The sequence below is a fragment of the Solea senegalensis genome, unplaced genomic scaffold (genome assembly GCF_019176455.1).
Source record: "Solea senegalensis isolate Sse05_10M unplaced genomic scaffold, IFAPA_SoseM_1 scf7180000013955, whole genome shotgun sequence".
NCBI classification, from domain to species: Eukaryota; Metazoa; Chordata; class Actinopteri; order Pleuronectiformes; family Soleidae; genus Solea; species Solea senegalensis.
Window position 1 is genome coordinate 184,264 of NW_025320924.1, and position 19,909 is coordinate 204,172.

The 19,909-nt window shown below is 39.0% G+C and overlaps 4 protein-coding genes across 4 annotated transcripts; 1 reads left to right on the forward strand and 3 right to left on the reverse strand.

Annotated features, from left to right (window-relative positions):
- Positions 1 to 176: 176 nt before the first annotated feature.
- On the reverse strand, positions 177 to 4,901 carry nr5a5 (nuclear receptor subfamily 5, group A, member 5). The gene is made up of 7 exons (XM_044015860.1): positions 4,636 to 4,901; positions 3,217 to 3,332; positions 2,782 to 2,923; positions 1,780 to 2,513; positions 886 to 1,005; positions 655 to 802; positions 177 to 566 (listed from the first exon to the last, which is right to left on the reverse strand). The coding sequence occupies exons 1-7, from the start codon at positions 4,733 to 4,735 to the stop codon at positions 319 to 321; spliced, it is 1,608 nt and encodes a 535-aa protein (XP_043871795.1). The 5' UTR covers positions 4,736 to 4,901; the 3' UTR covers positions 177 to 318.
- Positions 4,902 to 5,634: 733 nt separating this feature from the next.
- LOC122760705 (heme-binding protein 2-like) lies at positions 5,635 to 8,393 on the reverse strand. Its single transcript, XM_044015861.1, has 7 exons — positions 8,316 to 8,393; positions 7,663 to 7,728; positions 7,390 to 7,444; positions 7,201 to 7,303; positions 6,210 to 6,337; positions 5,961 to 6,103; positions 5,635 to 5,870 (listed from the first exon to the last, which is right to left on the reverse strand). Coding segments are annotated over exons 1-7 (606 nt in total). The 5' UTR covers positions 8,318 to 8,393; the 3' UTR covers positions 5,635 to 5,761.
- A 4,086-nt stretch (positions 8,394 to 12,479) lies between these two features.
- Positions 12,480 to 14,082, reverse strand: LOC122760716 (heme-binding protein 2-like). The gene is made up of 7 exons (XM_044015875.1): positions 14,033 to 14,082; positions 13,855 to 13,914; positions 13,646 to 13,700; positions 13,435 to 13,546; positions 13,032 to 13,162; positions 12,735 to 12,904; positions 12,480 to 12,630 (listed from the first exon to the last, which is right to left on the reverse strand). Coding segments are annotated over exons 1-7 (603 nt in total). The 5' UTR covers positions 14,035 to 14,082; the 3' UTR covers positions 12,480 to 12,557.
- Positions 14,083 to 15,974: 1,892 nt separating this feature from the next.
- Positions 15,975 to 17,577, forward strand: LOC122760714 (heme-binding protein 2-like). Its single transcript, XM_044015873.1, has 7 exons — positions 15,975 to 16,024; positions 16,143 to 16,202; positions 16,357 to 16,411; positions 16,511 to 16,622; positions 16,895 to 17,025; positions 17,153 to 17,322; positions 17,427 to 17,577. Coding segments are annotated over exons 1-7 (603 nt in total). The 5' UTR covers positions 15,975 to 16,022; the 3' UTR covers positions 17,500 to 17,577.
- Positions 17,578 to 19,909: the final 2,332 nt, after the last annotated feature.

A 19,909-nucleotide genomic window follows, 5' to 3' on the forward strand; every position in this document is an offset into this window, starting at 1 on the left:
TTCAAGTGTTTTTCTTCCTTCCTTGAAAAGCAGGTCTTCCTGCTCATTAAAACATCACAGTAGGGCTTTGATCTGAAATATCACAACAATACTGCCCAAAAATACTTAATGGGTGTTGTGGCTGTGTTAATACTATAGATAAGTGGAACTGGAATGAAGTACAGTAAGTATTGCCCCTTCTTAAGGAAAAACCTAATGGCATTTTTGTGAGCTGTGGAAGAGAACATCCCTGTAAAGTGTTGCCTCAATCATCTCAAGTAGAAAGATCAGTTGTTACTAAAAGGCTGAAAAGGATGCACAAAGATTTACAGCAATGTCTCAGTTGTGCTTGGTGTGAAGCATCTCGGCAAGCAGCGAGTTGCAGGGCAAATCTCCCAGAAGATGGCGCTGATACAGATACTCCTCAACCTGCAAACTTATGCTGCGAACCTCAGGGAGGCGAAGCAGCAGCTGGCCAAACTTGTCTGCATGCCCTGGGTGACTCTGCTGGGTGTGCTCCATCAGGGCCCTATTCACCCTCTCTTGAATTTGCTCCACCTGCCTGCGACTCTGCACATGTTTCACATCTGGAGCACAGAGATGCATGCGTAGTCATCATAAACACATACTTTTAAGTCTGTGCGAGTGTATTACTTTTCAAAAGTAAAAGCTTACCAGGGTTGAATAGCACCAAGTATTTAAGACAGACAAACTCATGTCTGTCTAACTGGAGTGTCTTCAGCTTGGAAACCAGGTCTTGGGTCCTTGATACCAGGCTACTCAGTGTCACTCCTGCCTGAGAGACGACGTTCGACATCTCTATCTGAATCGGAATGAGAGAAATGCAATCCAAGTACAATCCAAAGACATGTTTGATCATTATCAGAGCGAAGTGTAAAACCTGACCTGTTGTCCTGTGACCAGATATATGCATCCCTCTTTGCCGTAGGCCACCTGTCTACACAGGTGGTCAAGGACCAGCAACTCACTCCAACAGCTCTGCAGCAGCACCATCTGGTCCTCCACCTATGTGAGGAATGAGAAGTTGATCAAACCTACGCCATGGCTGCTTCGTTACCCACTGAGTCAATTAGGGATGAGCTAATACAGTACTCTGTATCAGAGAAAATAAACAGTAAAATTCAAATGCAACATAAATACTTCAATGAGTACAGTTAGGCGTCCACCACCACCATCATGTGGCCATGACGTGAGAGTTGAAAAAGTCTTCCACACAAATGAAATGTGATGGCTTTTTGTAACAGTTTAGTAAAAGGGTTAAAAGACTATTGGACAGAGACTTCATTTGTATCAGTAGGAATCGGACACAAAAGTAGTACCGAGCTGCCCCGAGTTTCAATAAACCCCAGTCTTAGGTTTTTTAGTTTTTTTTTTTTATTCTGAATCTGCATCTGAATCACCACCAAAATCTAATTTATTCTTCATAGGTCTACATCAGAGGTCCCAGATTGTGGCCTGCCACTTGATATCCAGGTAGTGACTTATTTCTGTATGCTTATTTTTATTAACAGATTAAATTTTCTTTTATATTGTGAACTATTTATCACTCCATATATCATTATTATTTTGATATCTTTTTCTCAAAAAGTTAGACTTTTTTTTTTACTTGACTGGCCCCCTTGTGATGAAAGAAGACCCTCTACAGCCCTGGTCTACATTCTATAATCCAAGACAACCTCTGACAAAAATGCCATAAGTGTGCACACAGATCTCATTCGACTTTCTACAACTGACATTAACATTACGCACACTACATCACAAGACTTCATGATTTGTCACCTTGAGCTCCTTGAAGAGAGCCGTGTTCCTGGCCCACTCCACAAGACCAAACAGAGTCTGGTCAGCCATTTTGCACATGATGCTGAATGTATTTAGGCGGTCATGTTTGCCTCGATTGGCCTGTTCTCGCTGCAGGCTGGCCAGGACCTTGGCACACAGATGGCTCTCATCCTGCTCTCCTTCCAGGAGTTGACTGAGGAAGTTGGTTGAATGATTGGCAGAGTGGGCAGTGTCTGAGGTTTGAGAGAGAGCTTGTGAGAGGGGGTTGGTTGAGCTTAGTGTTGAGGTAGGGGGCGATGCTGATGTGCCTTTTGGTGGGAATGCACTGTTTGGCTGCATTGGATAATTAGTAGGGGCTGTGCTGCAGCTAAAAGCCATTTCTCTTTTCTCCTGGACAAATCCAGGGAGTGTGCAGTAGTAAAGTCCAGGACAGGGCAAGGATGGAGGAGTCGTCATCCTGTCTGTGTTCACTAAGCAGTCCAGAGGCATTGACACTCCTGACTGCACCACTGTCGAGGGATGCATGTGGGGTTGATGAACAGCATCAGAGGACAATGAAGTGCACATGTGGTCAGTTGTCGCTGTGGCTCGGTGTGTTTGTGTAGTTTCCATCTTAATCCTGTGGGGAACGGTGTCTGACTGGAGATAAGCCCTTTGCTGTTTCATCTGCCTGTCCCGTCGATACAGAGGCCCAAATTTATTTCTGCCACCTCTCATGCGATCTGCTCTTACAGCTGTTGAAAGGACATGAAACTAATAAGAAGGTTATTAATGCAAATTCATTCAGACACTGCCAGAAATATTTTTTAAATCACTGAGTCAAGAGCTCAGATGATAAAAATGTACATCTGGGACGTTGCAGGCAGTACCTGCACTTGTTTATGACATCTTAGATAAGCTGCATGGGTAAGAATCATGTCAAAGCATGTTGCAATGCAGGAGAATACATGTGCCAATACAAAAATGTATGTGTGTACATTTGTGTGTGTAGGGTGGGTATACCTTCTCTTTTCATGCCAACTGCCAAACACTTCTGGAAGCGGCAAAAGGGACAACGTTTCCTCTGAGAAAGGTTCATGGGGCAGCTCTGCTGTTCTGCACAGGTGTAATGCTTGCTATTCTGCACCGAGCGTTTAAAGAATCCCTGCAGACACAGATAAATATATGATAAATATAGATCATACTTATCTCCAACTGTATGTGAAATATACAGATTAATATAATGTATCTCTATATTAAGCTGTATATGAAATATCTTTGATTTATGGACAAGCATTTAACTTTAAACCACTTTTTTTTTTTTTTTTACATATTAGAGAACAAAATAATCAACAACTGATTATCCATAATCTGCAGCCCTAAATTGGTATGTATAACACGCATGTTGCTGCTGGAGAAGACTTATTTGCAATGAACTATGCAAACCCTGTTGTTTACCTTGCAGCTTTCGCAAGTGAGCAGTCCATAGTGGTATCCTGACACCTTGTCTCCACAGACGGGGCAAGCCTCCTCAGGATCTGGTCTCCCACTTGGCTCTGCCTTTAACTCCTCAGCTGGAGAATGATGCCACAAATATCAGTAAATCAAATGGAAGTAAGGACACAAGCTTCTTCTACTGTACCACAGCCAACGTGGCACAAGACGAGACAAGGTATAATTGTGAGAGTTTCCACTGTGCTGTACTTACGATCACAAAAACTGAGACCTGAGTGTACTATAGTGTACTATGAGGTAGGACCAAGACCAAGACCACGATCACTGTACTGGACATTCCCCATCATCTTCTTTAGCTGTTATGTGGCTAGCGTCTGGTGAGGGCTTCTGCTGCTGCAGCCCATGTGCTTCATGTTTTGCATGTTGTATGTTCAAGGTTTGACATGTTCAGCTAAGGCCTTGTGCATACCTTGGTTGTAAACTAGTAGTTACTTTCAATTTCAGACATGTCTGGGCACTGCTCACTGGATATTTAATTATTTATTTATTTTCAAACTCTAGAGATGACTGCGTGTATAAATCCCAGCAGATTGGCAGATTCCCACAATCTTTCCTCATTTGAAGTCACTTAAATCACAATTTGTTCCCCATTCTGGTGCCTGGTTTAAACCATGTCTACATGGCTGAATGTGTTGAGTTGCTGATTTGTCATTGGATGATTAGATATTCGCATGAACAAAACAAAACTTCAGAGTTTTCATTCAATCACAACAATGTTTTACACAAATAAATAAATCCAGAGTCGTCCATTTGAGACAGACACAGAGGCTAGTTAAAAAGTGTCCCTGAAAGAAGACTGAGAGCCTCGTGTGGATTATCACACCACCATTGTGTTTCGTTATTTTTGCTGGAAATATGACACATAGTAATGCTGGTAATATTTTAAGATGGCATTGAAGAAGATTAATAACTAACACATACTTTCAGATTGGTGTGATTCTGAACAATCAGCTGTTCGTAGAGACAATAATGCTATTTATTGCTGATGTTGAGAGAGTAAAGAGCAATACAGGACCATCCCTCTGTTGCAGACTGTACCTTATCACCCAGCTTGATTTCCTTCGGCAATGATAATAGATATGACCCTTACATAATTATGAGATATCACCGGTTACGACTGGAACCAGTCTTTAAAATGAAAAAAAAGTGTTGTACAATGATAAAACACATACAAAGTATTTTTTCCTCTTGTATTTCTCAGTGGAGGTGTTAAATGTTTTTTCATGTATCAAGGCATGATGTGCGTTTCCAGACACAACCTTTAAAACAGAGCACTAAAAGATACATGATAACCATGTGCGAGTTCAAACAGAAGCGTCTGATGTCTACTTGTCAGGGTTTATACTTAAATCTAATACTTACATGTTGACGATCCCTCCAAATTGAAGAGATTGTTCGGACAGTTGTCGGGGCGGTGGACAAGAGGCTGCGGCAGTTGTGGTTGATAACCAGCTAGGTCCATTCTGGCAGGTGGGGCTTAGCTTGAACTCCCCTGTCAGTCCGACCTGATCTTCATTGTCGCAGAGATCTGTGGACCAGACAGACACTGCAGGCCAGGCGGAGAAAGGCCAGCAGGCAGACCCAACAGCCCCACTGGACTGATGGTTGTTTGAGGCCCACAGGTGGACTTTGATCTATAGTGTCATAAAAGCCTCTCCTGACTGGCACTCCTATACAGTTTGTCAGTCAGTAAGACAACCAACCATCTAGCCCCTTTCCATGTGACACAGACAGGCTGGATCTCTCTGGAGTGAAATCACTGTTAAGTTTAACAGATGAGTTGTTGTTTTGTTGTATCTGAGTTTCTTTAAGGTCTTAGCAAATGCATTACTGATCTTTTTTCTTCTTCTTCTTCATATCGTACAGCCAACAAGAGCACTTGATCGCTACATCTGAGTGTAGTTGAATGATTCTTTGAGGTGAGCATCAGTTCTTCATTCTCTTGTGAAATGCAAATTATCCACCCTAATAAATAAGAAAGACATAAGAAAACTTTGCTACAATATCAGACAATATTCCTCTGATATCAGGTAAAAAGGAGTGCTAATTAAAAAATGGCACAGGCAACTTTGATGACACTATGACAATGACATCAGACCTGAACAAAGGGTGTGTCAAGTGTTGTTATGATATTATGACACCTGCAGGATACTGACATTCATTAATAAAACAGTCACATGATTATTCCCATCAGTTGTTCAAAAAGGTCCAAGTTTTATCAAAGTGAAAAGATTCTTCTGTTCCTTATGGCCTTGTAATCATGTCAGTGTGGTCTTGTTGAAGTAATGCCATCTATTGGTATGGTTGAATTATATCAGTCTAAAGTAGACTTTTTAGGATCAATCAAGAACAACAGGAACACACGGAGGTAACTGACTTTAATGAATATAACATAAATCCAACCATGGTGATTTATGGCCTTCATTTCATTTTGAGTATTTCAATCAATAACGAAACAAATGTGCAAAAGTCAGTTGTGTTTAAGCCATCAAGGGCATAAGAGGGGAATTTCCTCACTGCTCCATTCCCCACTGGTGTCAAGCGGGTTCTGAGGAATATGAAACCACAGCTCATCTTTCCAAGAAGAAGTGAAGGGACTGCAAGAAACACAAAGACATTAAATCACTAAATATATTTAAGTTTTTTATGAAAACAAGGGGGTCAAAGATTAATGTTGATTTGCTTACTTGTAAAACGCAGCGTAGTGGATCTCGCGATAATAATTGACTGAGTCAAGAACTGATTGAAACGTGGTTATGTTGACATCGGTGTTGTTGGGCAATGAATGTAGCACAAACATAGTCATGGCTGCTGTGTCAGTGAGGAACACCTGCAAGTCAACTTAAGTTATCTTCCGAGCTCATGGTAGATGCCACACAATCAGTTCACAAATGATGAAATTATGATCAAATGAAGATTAATGTGCCATGGCTTACCAAATCATCAGTAGGAGTGGGAGGGAAAAGTAAAGGTGGCAGCAAGAAACTCCAGTAGACTGATTTTTCCTGAGAACTGTTGTTAGGGACCGTCACAATCAAAGGAGGTGCAATGTCAAATGTTGTTCCTAAAGAAAGACATTGAGATCACACAACTGATGTTTAGACATTAGGATCATCTCTATAGAACTAAGCTACCAGGCTTTTAACCAGGGTAAATAGATTCAAACACATAATTCTGGCTTTAGCCTCTTTACACTGGATCCCTGTACATGTTTGACCTTTAGAACATTTTAGAATTTATTTTAAGGCTCTTTTAATTACCTACAAGGCTCTTAATGGTCTGGCTCCCACATATATTGCAGAACTTTTATCCCCATATGTCCCTGTATGCACACTGAGATTCTCTGACAGAATCGGACAGAGCTTTTTTAACTAATAAGACTCTTATTTTATTGTATTGCCTTTTCTGATTTATGCCCATTTGAAATTTGTGTTTCACTTTTATTCCTTTGTTTTTATTTTTATTTATTATTTTTTATTATTCTCCTTTTAGTTTTGTGCTTTTACCTGATTTTACTGGGTTTCCATGTGTGTTTATTAGCTCTCTTTTTATTTGTGACGCACTCCTATATAAATAAATACATTATTCTGATTATTATTGTGACTAGATCATCCACTAATACAACCAAAGCACCAGTGCTTTCTGAAAATGATACTTTTAAAGTGTAATGTTTTTTTCAGCATTTGTAATGAGGACACTCATAGACATAATGCATTCCCTAGGCCCTTACCCTAACCTTAACCATCACAACTAAGTACCTAACCTTTATCCTAACCCTAAAACCAGGTCTTAGCCCTCCAAAAACCCTTTGAAGGGGTGACACAAAGTGAGGACCAGCCAAAATATCCTCACTCCCTTATTTAAGGGAGTGAGTTTATAACAAACATACCCATACAAGAACATACACACACATACACACACACGAACCATAAATGTTGGAACCGTTGAAATACCCCATTAAACGGTAGAGAGCCTCTTCAATGGACAGGGATGAAGTTGTAACCCAAGTTGCAGGCTTGTGTTGACGGATCTGCAGGACATGAGCAAATATGTTTAAAAGTTTGTGAGCACTGAAAGGTGAAAAAAAAGTTTTCTCTTTTGCCAAGAAACACTCACCTGATAGAAGTCAGTCTCACAAATGAGATCGTACATCCAGGTTCCAGTAGAATGTCTGTGAAATTATTTTGAAAAAGGACACACAATGGCAGCGGTATATAATGTGATGAAGAATGAGCATCTGGGTCAGACTCATTCATTCTCATTTATCCAACAATTTACCTCATTCGCTGATAAGTCATTTTTAAGCTTTAGTTGGTTTGCCGGTTGGCAAATTTTATAGAAATCTGCTTAATACATAGGTCTAAATAAGATTAAATATATGTTTCTTACCCTACATGGGCCTCAGTGCTAGCAGACAGTGCCAGCAGACAGACAACAAGTCCTGAAAGGTATATCCTGGGGAACACACACATTTTCATGTTTTAAGCCGTCGTTTGTAAAGTGATTCAAGCTGAAAATAACATCAACATTTTGCCACATTTAGCTTAAAACTATGTTTAACTACAGAGTGCTGTGAATTGTGACTTTTTCAACACATTTAGACCAATATTTATATATATATATATTTATACATATATTAAATAGTCAAATCTAAATATTAAATGCTACACCTATATGTTAAATATTAAATCTAAATGTCAAATCTAAATCTACTAAATCTAAATCTAAATGTTAAATCTAAAAATATTAAACTTAAATCTATATGTTAAGTCAAAATCAAAATCAAAATTTTAAATATAAATTCTGAATCTAAATGTTAATTCAAAATAGTACATTTAAATCTAAATGTTAAATCTAAATTTAAATTTTAAATATAAATTCTGAATATAAATGTTAATTCAAAATAGTAAATTTAAATCTAAATGTTAAATCTAAAAGTAAATGTTAAATCTAAATCTAAATGTTAAATATAACTACAGATAAAAATGTTTTCAGCTTGAGCCAATTTACAAATGGCAATCAGGAAAATAAAATGTACTTACATCTTGACTGAGGATTGTGTTCAGTTGATCCAAGAACTGTGACTTCTCAGACTTTTCCAGCACAGCTATTTAATTTGTGGGTTAAAAAAGGCCACTCCCTGGGCCAATAACACAAAGTACACCATAGGCTGTCAAAGCCAATCAGAAGCCAATACAGAAAAATTATGAAATGGAAAATGATTTCACATTGTACACTCTTTCCTTCCCTTACCTGCAGCGCTTGAACTAAACTTGTTTAAACATGGTTTAAACATCCTGGATGTGTTGGCTGATGCCTGAAGCCAGTGCAAACTACAAATATAATAATGAATAAAATAATATAGTTTTATTTTGATATATGAGTATAAAAATGTGTCTTAACCTACTGTAAGGTAGTTTTATCTTCTGACATGTATCTAACATCTGCTAATGGTCATGATCACTGTCACCTCATGTGTCGTGGAGAACCTTCTTTCTTTTAAATTAATTAAATAGAGAGAGGACTAAAAAAGGAAAATGAGCTGGGTTGAGAGGGAGAGGTGGAATATGAGGAAGTAGTTATTGGGAAGTAAAAACAGAAAGGAAGAAGGGTTTATGTCCTTATAAATGATTAAGTTTTAAAACCTTTAACAGACTTAAGTTAAAGGCAGAAAATGTACATGAAGCTGAAGTTGCTACCTGAACACTTTTTCAGATGTTTATAATACTGATGACTTGTGAAAAGCTGTGTTTAGCAAGGTCATCTTTCCTCTTTTATCTTCACATGCATTTGGCCAGGTCAGTATGTGGCCTCCCTGGGACTCTGTACACCCTCTTACACCCTAATTAAATTATAAATAATGGAAATAATATGCACAGATATTTAATCATAAACAGATTCAAAGATTCTGTTCATCTCCAAAGCTCTCATCTTTGATTGGACAATGTCTCCCACCCCCTGTAGGACACCATCACAGCACTGGACTGAAGCATCCTATATGTCTGATGGAGTGTTGTCGCAAGTCGTTCCTCCCTGCAGCTGTTAGCGTCAACAAACACTGCTCTCAGTAGACCACACATAACAGGTTACTCATCCCATATGCAATGAATATATATGTATATGTATATCTATATACATATATATACATATACATATATATATTAATTGCACATGGGATGAGTATATATATGATATATATATATCAGTCAGTCATCATCTACCGCTTTATCCTCCACCAGAGGGTCGCGGGGGGTGCTGTGCCAATCTCAGCTACATCGGGCGATAGGCGGGGTACACCCTGGACAGTTCGCCAGTCCATCGCAGGGCCACACACACAACTAGAGACAAACAACCATTCACTCTCACACTCACTCCTACGGTCAATTTAGAGTGTCCAATTGACCTAATCCCCACATTGCATGTTTTTGGACTGTGGGAGGAAGCCGGAGAACCCGGAGAGAATCCACGCACACACGGGGAGAACATGCAAACTCCATGCAGAAAGGCCCTTGTTCCAACCGGGGCTCGAACCCGGGTCTTCTCGCTGCAAGGCGAGAGTGCTAACCACTACACCACCATGTGGCCCGATATATATATATATATATGTATATATCATATATATATATATGTACATACAGTTCTGTCATTAATCCATCAATCCTTCTGTCATTATTCTGGCATTTAGCAAATAGAAATAATTTTGGTAATCCTAATGGACCTAAAACAGGAAAAGTGATTGTCTCATTTCATGTCAGACAGTGAGAAAAAAAAAAGCATATGTGTCTTTTTATATAGTGTATGTAAACTTCTAGTTTCAACTGTATATATATATATATAAAACATACTTTACATAGGAGGGCCACACGGTGGGGTAGTGGTTAGCACTGAGTGTGAGAGTGAATGGTTGTTTGTCTCTAGTTGTGTGTGGCCCTGCGATGGACTGGCGAACTGTCCAGGGTGTACCCCGCCTATCGCCCGATGTAGCTGAGATTGGCACAGCACCCCCCGCGACCCTCTGGTGGAGGATAAAGCGGTTAGATGATGACTGACTGACTGACTTTACATAGGTGCAATATACACTACCAGTCAAACAGTCCAGCATTGGACGATAGGTGGCAAAGAAAAATAAAAGTATTTCCAATTTAAATAAATGTACACCAATTGACATCATGATAAAAGTCAGCAACCACTCGTGAAGAAGATATTTTTCATGCATGCAAAACCGCAGTGACGTGTTCTACAAGAATGTAGTGGAGATTTAGGATAACAATTTAATTTCACAGTTGTACAGAACTTCTGTTTTTAATATTATTTAATCTACTGGACAGGAAATTATATTGACTGTGGTTTCTGATTTGTGTGACAGACAGGGGTGCTTCATGTTTCAGTCTACTATGTCTGTAGGTGGGGAGAAGGAGGATATGTGCGATACGGGCGATGTGCCAATCTCAACTGACATAGGACGATAGGCAGGGTACACCCTGGACAGTTCGCCAGTCCATCACAGGGACACATACAGTAGAGACAAACAACAATCCACTCTCACACTCATGGTCAATTTAGTGTCCAAATAACTGAATCTCCATATTGCATGTTTTCGGACTATGGGTGGAAACCAGAGAACCCGGAGAAAACCTATGCACACACCTGGCGAATATGCAAACTCTATGCAGAAAGGCCCTTGTTCTGACTGGGTCACAAACCAGTCATGTCTTCTTGACCCTCTAAAGGGTGTGAGGTAAATAGTTAAGTGTCTATATGTTGCCCTGTCAACCTCTCCAGGTTGACCCCCTGCCTTTTACCCTGTGTCAGCTGGGTTTGGCTCCAGTGACCTGCAACCCTCAGGTGGAGGATATAGTGGTAGACAACGAATGAATGAATGAAACACCTGTTCAATTGGAATTCCATCCATGGACAGGTAAAGGGTTGCATTAACACAGTGGTTCTCAGTTATTTTCTGTCGTGCACCCCCTAGAGGAACAGACATTTTTCTTGCCCCGAATTGAAATACTATTGAGAACCTGATAATATTTATTTATTTATCTGTATAAACCACCGTATGATTTGTCCCGCCCTGCCTCTCATACGCCCCCGACACCTCTCTGCGCCCCCCCAGGAGGGCCCGTCCCACTATTTGAGAAGTTCTGCATTAACAAAAGCATGCAAGTGCAGCAGTACACCTATAGTAGAATTTAAACTTAAGATGACTGAATCCACAGAACATACATTGTTTTAGATACAGAAATATGTGACTTGCAACAAATATTTGTTCTTTGTGAAAATGGAAAATGTAAGGTTTGTCTTCAATTTAAATATTTTGTTTCATTAACAATGTATGGAAAATGAATCAGTCAAAGAAGGTCATCTTAATTAAGATCAAGGGGTTTAAATATCAGAGTTCACACACCCGTTCATGCAAATTACTTCCTTCTGCTACTCTTTCTAATTCTTTGAGCTTCTCCATTTAGGGATCACCATAACGGATCATCAATGTGTGTATCTGCTTTTTATGAGCAAAAAAGTGCAGTCTATGGATAAAAAGAGAGAGAGAAAACTGTTCTCCCAGGCCCTGAAACCATGTCTGCAGTAGACCAAAAAGCCCCGTCAGCCTGGGACATTGGGTGAACAGATGCTGTAGTGACTCTATCTGCAGGCAGGATGGCTAGCCCAGAGCAAAATGCCAGATACCTGTTCGTAGCTATGGCCCCATGCACAATCCTCACCTACCCGGCTTTGTACAGGGGCCACCAGCAGCCCCTCAGGGGAGAGTCCATGTCAGCTACAGCGACCCTGAAACTCTGCCACAGTAGGAGACACGAGAAGGGGAGGAAATACATACTAACATTCATCATCCCATTGGTCAGACAGAGCATGATTTTCAGCAAACTCTCTGAGGGCAGGGGGCAGCGATGCACAAACCTCCTCCAGGAGCCGCTCACCAGGCTAAAAAGGTTATGGGCTGTTTTTGGATTTTTTTTCAAAAACTTTTTTGGTTCAGCACCCCAACATATATATATATATATATATATATATATACATATATTTATCATGATATGTTATCATGAATGTGTATTTGGACACCATGTATGCAATAGCAGGTGACTAGACTAGATGGTCTAGACTGTGTTGTCTTTGTCAGAATGTATCTAGTACCAGACCAGGTGCTTTAGACACATTTTAGGATCAGTCAAGAACACCAACAGAAATGTGCTGAGATAAACTTTATTGAATACAACACAAATCCATCAAACAAGGTGGGTTAAAGTCTTCATTGCTTATACTTTTCAAGGTAGTCCAAACGGGTTCATAGGAGCAAGAAACCACAGCTCATTTGCCCCTTGAGAAGATGTGAGAGGACTGCAAGAAATGCACACAAAAATTAACTCAGTAAATATTCATGTTTTCATGGTAAAAGTGAATTTCTCTGATCATCACTAAGAAAATGAAGTTGGTTTGCTTACTTGAAGAATGCAGCATAGAATTCCTGTGTCTCAAATGCACCAACTGAGTCAACGATCGATTGAAGAGCGAAGTCGTCACTGATCATTTTTTCAATGTCAAACTTGTTGTTGTTGTTGAACATGGAACTTAGCGCTAACACTGTCATGGAGGTCGTGTCAGTGAGGAACAGCTGTAAATCAACATTAGTTATCGACAGAGCTCATGGTCGATGCCACAGAATCAGTTCACACATGAAGGAAATTATGATCAAATGAAGGACATGAAGGTGTTCTTGCCATTGTTGTGCTATAGCTTACCGAATCATCATGAGGAGCGGGAGGTTGTGAAAATAAAGACGGCAGCAAGAAACTCCACATGATTTCACTTTCCAGAGAACTGTTGTCAGGTATTGTCATAATCAGAGGAGATACCATGTCAAATGTTGTTCCTAAAGGTAGACAATCAGGAAAACACAAGACATTTAACAAACCACATAACACATCAAATGCACTCAGAAAGCCTAACAAATCATATACTGTATAATATGCACAGTCTTTATGACTTGAACATCCACTGGTGAAACCAAAGTACCAGTGTTTTTTACCAAAGTAATAAACATTTGCTTTTTAAAGCAAACGTGAATTTTAGATTAGATTTGAGCAACTGGAACAAGTAGCAATTAAATGACTTTATTTTTGGAGAATGAACAATTATACAAACCATCAGCGTTGGCACCGTTGAAATACTCCATTAATTTTTGGACCGAGTCATCGAAATCACCGAACATGGATGAATTAGTTGAAACCCAAGTTGCAGGATTGTACTGACGGACCTGCAGGACATAAGCAAATATGTTGAAGTGGGATGATTTGGGAAGTTTGTGACCCCTGAATGGTGAAAAAAGTTTTCTCTTTCGCCAAGAGACACTCACCTCATAATTGTCATTTGTAGAAAGCAGATCATACATCCAATTTTGAGCAGGGTCTCTGTGAAATGATTAATAAAAAGGTATGAGACGTTTTAAGGTTAAGTCATTTTCTAATGGCCACACTTGTATTTTAAACCATCTCCAACTTTGCAAGTTCTGTAGCAATCTACTTAATAAATGAGAAAAAGTAAGATTCATTTTGGGTTTCTTACACTTCTTGGGCCTCAGCTGTCAGTGCCAGCAGAAAGACAACAAGTCCTGAAACGTATATCCTGGGACACACACATAGTTTTCATTTAGCAATAAGACGTAACAAGTAGATTTAGTTCCTTTACCGAGACAAGTGAATCCTCACAAAAGAATTATACTTGAATTATTGCATGTACTTACATCTTGACTGAGGATTGTGTTTGGTGAATCCAAAAGTGTGAATTTCCAGAGTGGTCCAACACAGCTATTTATTCCATTGGTGGATGTTTGTAGGAAAACAGACCACTCCCTGAGCCAATAACACAAATCACAGCATGGGCTGCCAAAGCCAATAAGAAGCCAACAAAGAAAAACAGAAAAAAGTTTTTTAAAAAAAACAAACAAACATTGTCATCTATGTTGTTTAATAAATATTTGTTTACAGTGTTTGTAGACTTAACTGCTCTGCTGAACAAGTCAGTTCAACCGTAAAACAGCAAGTAAAACGTGACACAAGTGACTCAGAACGACAGAGGTGGAATTATTTCATTAACTTTCACTAATATCAAATAAAAGTCACCCTGCAGAATAAGTCATTTTTTTCTTTATGCTTGTGTACATATAGATGTGAGAAGAACTTTAATGAGATAAACATGCAATCCTTAAAAATTATTGAAACACATATTAACAGATATCATTTATCCTTATTATGTCCCACTTACTCATAGCTACTGGTTTTTGTTTTGTTTTTTAAACACAGTACAATGTTTTTATGCCATGTCTCTATGAGGATGTTCTTTCAGAGAAATGGTTTTAGACTTTCGTTCATTTCTGAAAACAGTAACTCTTAAAGTTTGTCAATGTACCTTAAATATATATGACCTGCTGCTAGAAAAGCGATTAACACAGATGATAGTTCAATGGAATCGATAGATAAATGGAAAACCTCTCATCAAGTTAGGATTGACATTTTGATCAATTTGATCATTTGACATTAAATGGTTTTGTGACTTTGTGTCCAGAGAAAAGCAGTGACTTCACTGAACCTAAACTAACCACATTCACATCCAGAAAAGTATTATTATCCGCCGTGATTAAAGCAGTTTATATACTCCTTTATCCCCTCACTTGCGCTATATGTGAACTGCTCTGTTTTTGATTTTAACTTCATTTATCACTAAAGTGGACGCAGTGCAAAAATAGAGTTCACATGGACAATCAAAGACAGATCAGTGTCAATATGTTTACTATTTCCTCCCCTTACCTGCAGCATTTAAACTGAGCTAATACTGGGTTAGTGTGCTGAAGCCTAAAGCCAGTGTAAACAACAATAAGTCGTATAATCAATATCAATATCAAAAACCTGCCTGGATTATTACAAACCAAGAGTGAACACACGTGGGCAGCAATTATCTGTGCCTGGGAATCAATGCTAAATGCTCAACAGAACATCAGCCAAATGTCCTCACTTTCCCAAAATGTCCTATACTCCCTATGGTTTATTGTATGGCTCTCACAAAGTTACCCAAACTTAGTTAGTTAGTTAATCCTAACCCTAACCTCAACCTAACATTAAAACATATCTTCACCTTAAAATGTAGTCATTTACATTGTGGGGACTTGATTTTTGTCCCCACAAGGAAGACAAGTCCCCATAATGCGACTGTGTAAACAGGTTTAGGTCCCCCACAACATTAGTATACACACACGCACACTAGCCTACTTGCTTTAGTGGAGATCAAAGTAAGTAAATGTTGCTGTTGTAAACATAATATGTGCACAAGCATAAAGAAAAAAATGACTTATTCTGCAGGGTGACTTTTATTTGATATTAGTGAAAGTTAATGAAATAATTCCACCTCTGTCGTTCTGAGTCACTTGTGTCACGTTTTACTTGCTGTTTTACGGTTGAACTGACTTGTTCAGCAGAGCAGTTAAGTCTACAAACACTGTAAACAAATATTTATTAAACAACATAGATGACAATGTTTGTTTGTTTTTTTTAAAAAACTTTTTTCTGTTTTTCTTTGTTGGCTTCTTATTGGCTTTGGCAGCCCATGCTGTGATTTGTGTTATTGGCTCAGGGAGTGGTCTGTTTTCCTACAAACATCCACCAATGGAATAAATAGCTGTGTTGGACCACTCTGGAAATTCACACTTTTGGATTCACCAAACACAATCCTCAGTCAAGATGTAAGTACATGCAATAATTCAAGTATAATTCTTTTGTGAGGATTCACTTGTCTCGGTAAAGGAACTAAATCTACTTGTTACGTCTTATTGCTAAATGAAAACTATGTGTGTGTCCCAGGATATACGTTTCAGGACTTGTTGTCTTTCTGCTGGCACTGACAGCTGAGGCCCAAGAAGTGTAAGAAACCCAAAATGAATCTTACTTTTTCTCATTTATTAAGTAGATTGCTACAGAACTTGCAAAGTTGGAGATGGTTTAAAATACAAGTGTGGCCATTAGAAAATGACTTAACCTTAAAACGTCTCATACCTTTTTATTAATCATTTCACAGAGACCCTGCTCAAAATTGGATGTATGATCTGCTTTCTACAAATGACAATTATGAGGTGAGTGTCTCTTGGCGAAAGAGAAAACTTTTTTCACCATTCAGGGGTCACAAACTTCCCAAATCATCCCACTTCAACATATTTGCTTATGTCCTGCAGGTCCGTCAGTACAATCCTGCAACTTGGGTTTCAACTAATTCATCCATGTTCGGTGATTTCGATGACTCGGTCCAAAAATTAATGGAGTATTTCAACGGTGCCAACGCTGATGGTTTGTATAATTGTTCATTCTCCAAAAATAAAGTCATTTAATTGCTACTTGTTCCAGTTGCTCAAATCTAATCTAAAATTCACGTTTGCTTTAAAAAGCAAATGTTTATTACTTTGGTAAAAAACACTGGTACTTTGGTTTCACCAGTGGATGTTCAAGTCATAAAGACTGTGCATATTATACAGTATATGATTTGTTAGGCTTTCTGAGTGCATTTGATGTGTTATGTGGTTTGTTAAATGTCTTGTGTTTTCCTGATTGTCTACCTTTAGGAACAACATTTGACATGGTATCTCCTCTGATTATGACAATACCTGACAACAGTTCTCTGGAAAGTGAAATCATGTGGAGTTTCTTGCTGCCGTCTTTATTTTCACAACCTCCCGCTCCTCATGATGATTCGGTAAGCTATAGCACAACAATGGCAAGAACACCTTCATGTCCTTCATTTGATCATAATTTCCTTCATGTGTGAACTGATTCTGTGGCATCGACCATGAGCTCTGTCGATAACTAATGTTGATTTACAGCTGTTCCTCACTGACACGACCTCCATGACAGTGTTAGCGCTAAGTTCCATGTTCAACAACAACAACAAGTTTGACATTGAAAAAATGATCAGTGACGACTTCGCTCTTCAATCGATCGTTGACTCAGTTGGTGCATTTGAGACACAGGAATTCTATGCTGCATTCTTCAAGTAAGCAAACCAACTTCATTTTCTTAGTGATGATCAGAGAAATTCACTTTTACCATGAAAACATGAATATTTACTGAGTTAATTTTTGTGTGCATTTCTTGCAGTCCTCTCACATCTTCTCAAGGGGCAAATGAGCTGTGGTTTCTTGCTCCTATGAACCCGTTTGGACTACCTTGAAAAGTATAAGCAATGAAGACTTTAACCCACCTTGTTTGATGGATTTGTGTTGTATTCAATAAAGTTTATCTCAGCACATTTCTGTTGGTGTTCTTGACTGATCCTAAAATGTGTCTAAAGCACCTGGTCTGGTACTAGATACATTCTGACAAAGACAACACAGTCTAGACCATCTAGTCTAGTCACCTGCTATTGCATACATGGTGTCCAAATACACATTCATGATAACATATCATGATAAATATATGTATATATATATATATATATATATATATATGTTGGGGTGCTGAACCAAAAAAGTTTTTGAAAAAAAATCCAAAAACAGCCCATAACCTTTTTAGCCTGGTGAGCGGCTCCTGGAGGAGGTTTGTGCATCGCTGCCCCCTGCCCTCAGAGAGTTTGCTGAAAATCATGCTCTGTCTGACCAATGGGATGATGAATGTTAGTATGTATTTCCTCCCCTTCTCGTGTCTCCTACTGTGGCAGAGTTTCAGGGGCGCTGTAGCTGACATGGACTCTCCCCTGAGGGGCTGCTGGTGGCCCCTGTACAAAGCCGGGTAGGTGAGGATTGTGCATGGGGCCATAGCTACGAACAGGTATCTGGCATTTTGCTCTGGGCTAGCCATCCTGCCTGCAGATAGAGTCACTACAGCATCTGTTCACCCAATGTCCCAGGCTGACGGGGCTTTTTGGTCTACTGCAGACATGGTTTCAGGGCCTGGGAGAACAGTTTTCTCTCTCTCTTTTTATCCATAGACTGCACTTTTTTGCTCATAAAAAGCAGATACACACATCGATGATCCGTTATGGTGATCCCTAAATGGAGAAGCTCAAAGAATTAGAAAGAGTAGCAGAAGGAAGTACTTTGCATGAACGGGTGTGTGAACTCTGATATTTAAACCCCTTGATCTTAATTAGGATGACCTTCTTTGACTGATTCATTTTCCATACATTGTTAATGAAAGAAAATAATTAAATTGAAGACAAACCTTACATTTTCCATTTTCACAAAGAACAAATATTGGTTGCAAGTCACATATTTATATATCTAAAACAATGTGTTCTGTGGATACAGTCATCTTAAGTTTAAATTCTACTATAGGTGTACTGCTGCACTTTGACTACAATTACCATTATTTACCTGTTATACAGTAGAGCAGCAGATGAGCGTGTTAGAGCATGTAAGTGGCAGTTTCCTCCCAGCATTTGGACTACCAAAGTTAAACATCCTGGACTGGGATGTTCAAGCCCTCAGGCTGGTGTATGAGTCACAATGTTGTTCACAAAATATCTCACAACATTTATAATAGGGATTTTGCTTCATTTATAGAGCACTTTGTATAATATACTTCACATATCTGTAGAATAATTACAATTATCAATTATAAAAGAAAGGGATTCAAGGATTGATTTAAGTAGGTGTAAGAGCCATATAGATGTATATGTAGCCCATAGATTTTCAATTTTATGGTCACGATTCAATTCTATTCTCAATCTTTTTTTTCTTTCATTTAGTGCAGATGCGTCCGTCATTTTTAGACTTGTCTAGTTTAGTCTAGGATCCTTGGTTTTTATGTCATGAGTACTCATTATTTTTTTTATTCCAATTTTGATCGTCTATGGTGTGGAGTGATATAATGTCCATCATTTGCTCAAATATAAATAATTTATTAACAATATAAATGTAACAATAACCATTCAATTGGAAGCTAACTGTAAAAAGAAGAGAAGTCATAGAGTCATGTAGCTCTGTGTTGCTCTAATCTGTTAAGATACACTGACCACCAATAACATTATCGTTAATGGAAGGAAACACCGGCTTGGTATTTAGTACCGTGGTTGCAATACGTTAAATAAATTCTTAAATTGTTTGTTTTCCACGACTGGATGATGCTACAAACATGCCTACAGTGCTAGTTATCGCTTTAGCACAAGTTGAATTGTGTGGAAGTTTGCTCCAAATGAGGACGGAGGAGTTGTTTGTGTTAATGGAGTTGTTTTCGTAGTTACGTCTACATCCTTCTAAGATCCACATGGATTAGAAAAAGTCAGTCAGTTTCTCAACTAGACGAGACCCTCCGGCCTTGTAGATAACTGCTAGGTTGGCATCAGACCCTGGAGCTTTATCAGATGAGAGGAGGTTTATGGCTTTCTTGGTTTCCTCAATTTAGGGTGGAGCAGCAAGGCAGTGATTTATTTCAATTTGAGGCAATCTTGTAATTGTCTCCTCATTCATGCTGGATGGCTGATTGAGGACTGAATTAAAGTGCTTAGCCTACCTTGCAAGGATTTTAGCTTCTCTGTGAGGAGTGTTGTTCCATCTGCACTCAGGAGAGGTGAAGTTCCAGAGTGTTGTGGACCATAGACCTGCTTGAGTGCATCATAGAAGCATTTGATGTTTCTGCCGTCA

Excerpts from the sequence above, each read along its gene's own strand:
- LOC122760714 (XM_044015873.1), top strand. Across the intron at positions 16,412-16,510 it reads CTACAAATGACAATTATGAG|GTCCGTCAGTACAATCCTGC; the intron begins GTGAGTGTCTCT and ends TATGTCCTGCAG. Across the intron at positions 17,323-17,426 it reads TTCTATGCTGCATTCTTCAA|TCCTCTCACATCTTCTCAAG; the intron begins GTAAGCAAACCA and ends CATTTCTTGCAG.
- nr5a5 (XM_044015860.1), bottom strand. The coding sequence starts at position 4,735 with ATGGACCTAGCTGGTTATCAACCACAACTGCCGCAGCCTCTTGTCCAC. Across the intron at positions 3,333-4,635 it reads TTTGGAGGGATCGTCAACAT|CTGAGGAGTTAAAGGCAGAG; the intron begins GTAAGTATTAGA and ends ATCATTCTCCAG. Across the intron at positions 803-885 it reads ATCTGGTCACAGGACAACAG|ATAGAGATGTCGAACGTCGT; the intron begins GTCAGGTTTTAC and ends ATTCCGATTCAG.
- LOC122760716 (XM_044015875.1), bottom strand. Across the intron at positions 13,547-13,645 it reads CTACAAATGACAATTATGAG|GTCCGTCAGTACAATCCTGC; the intron begins GTGAGTGTCTCT and ends TATGTCCTGCAG. Across the intron at positions 13,163-13,434 it reads CAACGGTGCCAACGCTGATG|GAACAACATTTGACATGGTA; the intron begins GTTTGTATAATT and ends GTCTACCTTTAG.
- LOC122760705 (XM_044015861.1), bottom strand. Across the intron at positions 7,445-7,662 it reads AGCACTGAGGCCCATGTAGG|ACATTCTACTGGAACCTGGA; the intron begins GTAAGAAACATA and ends ATAATTTCACAG. Across the intron at positions 6,338-7,200 it reads CAACGGTTCCAACATTTATG|GAACAACATTTGACATTGCA; the intron begins GTTCGTGTGTGT and ends GTCTTTCTTTAG.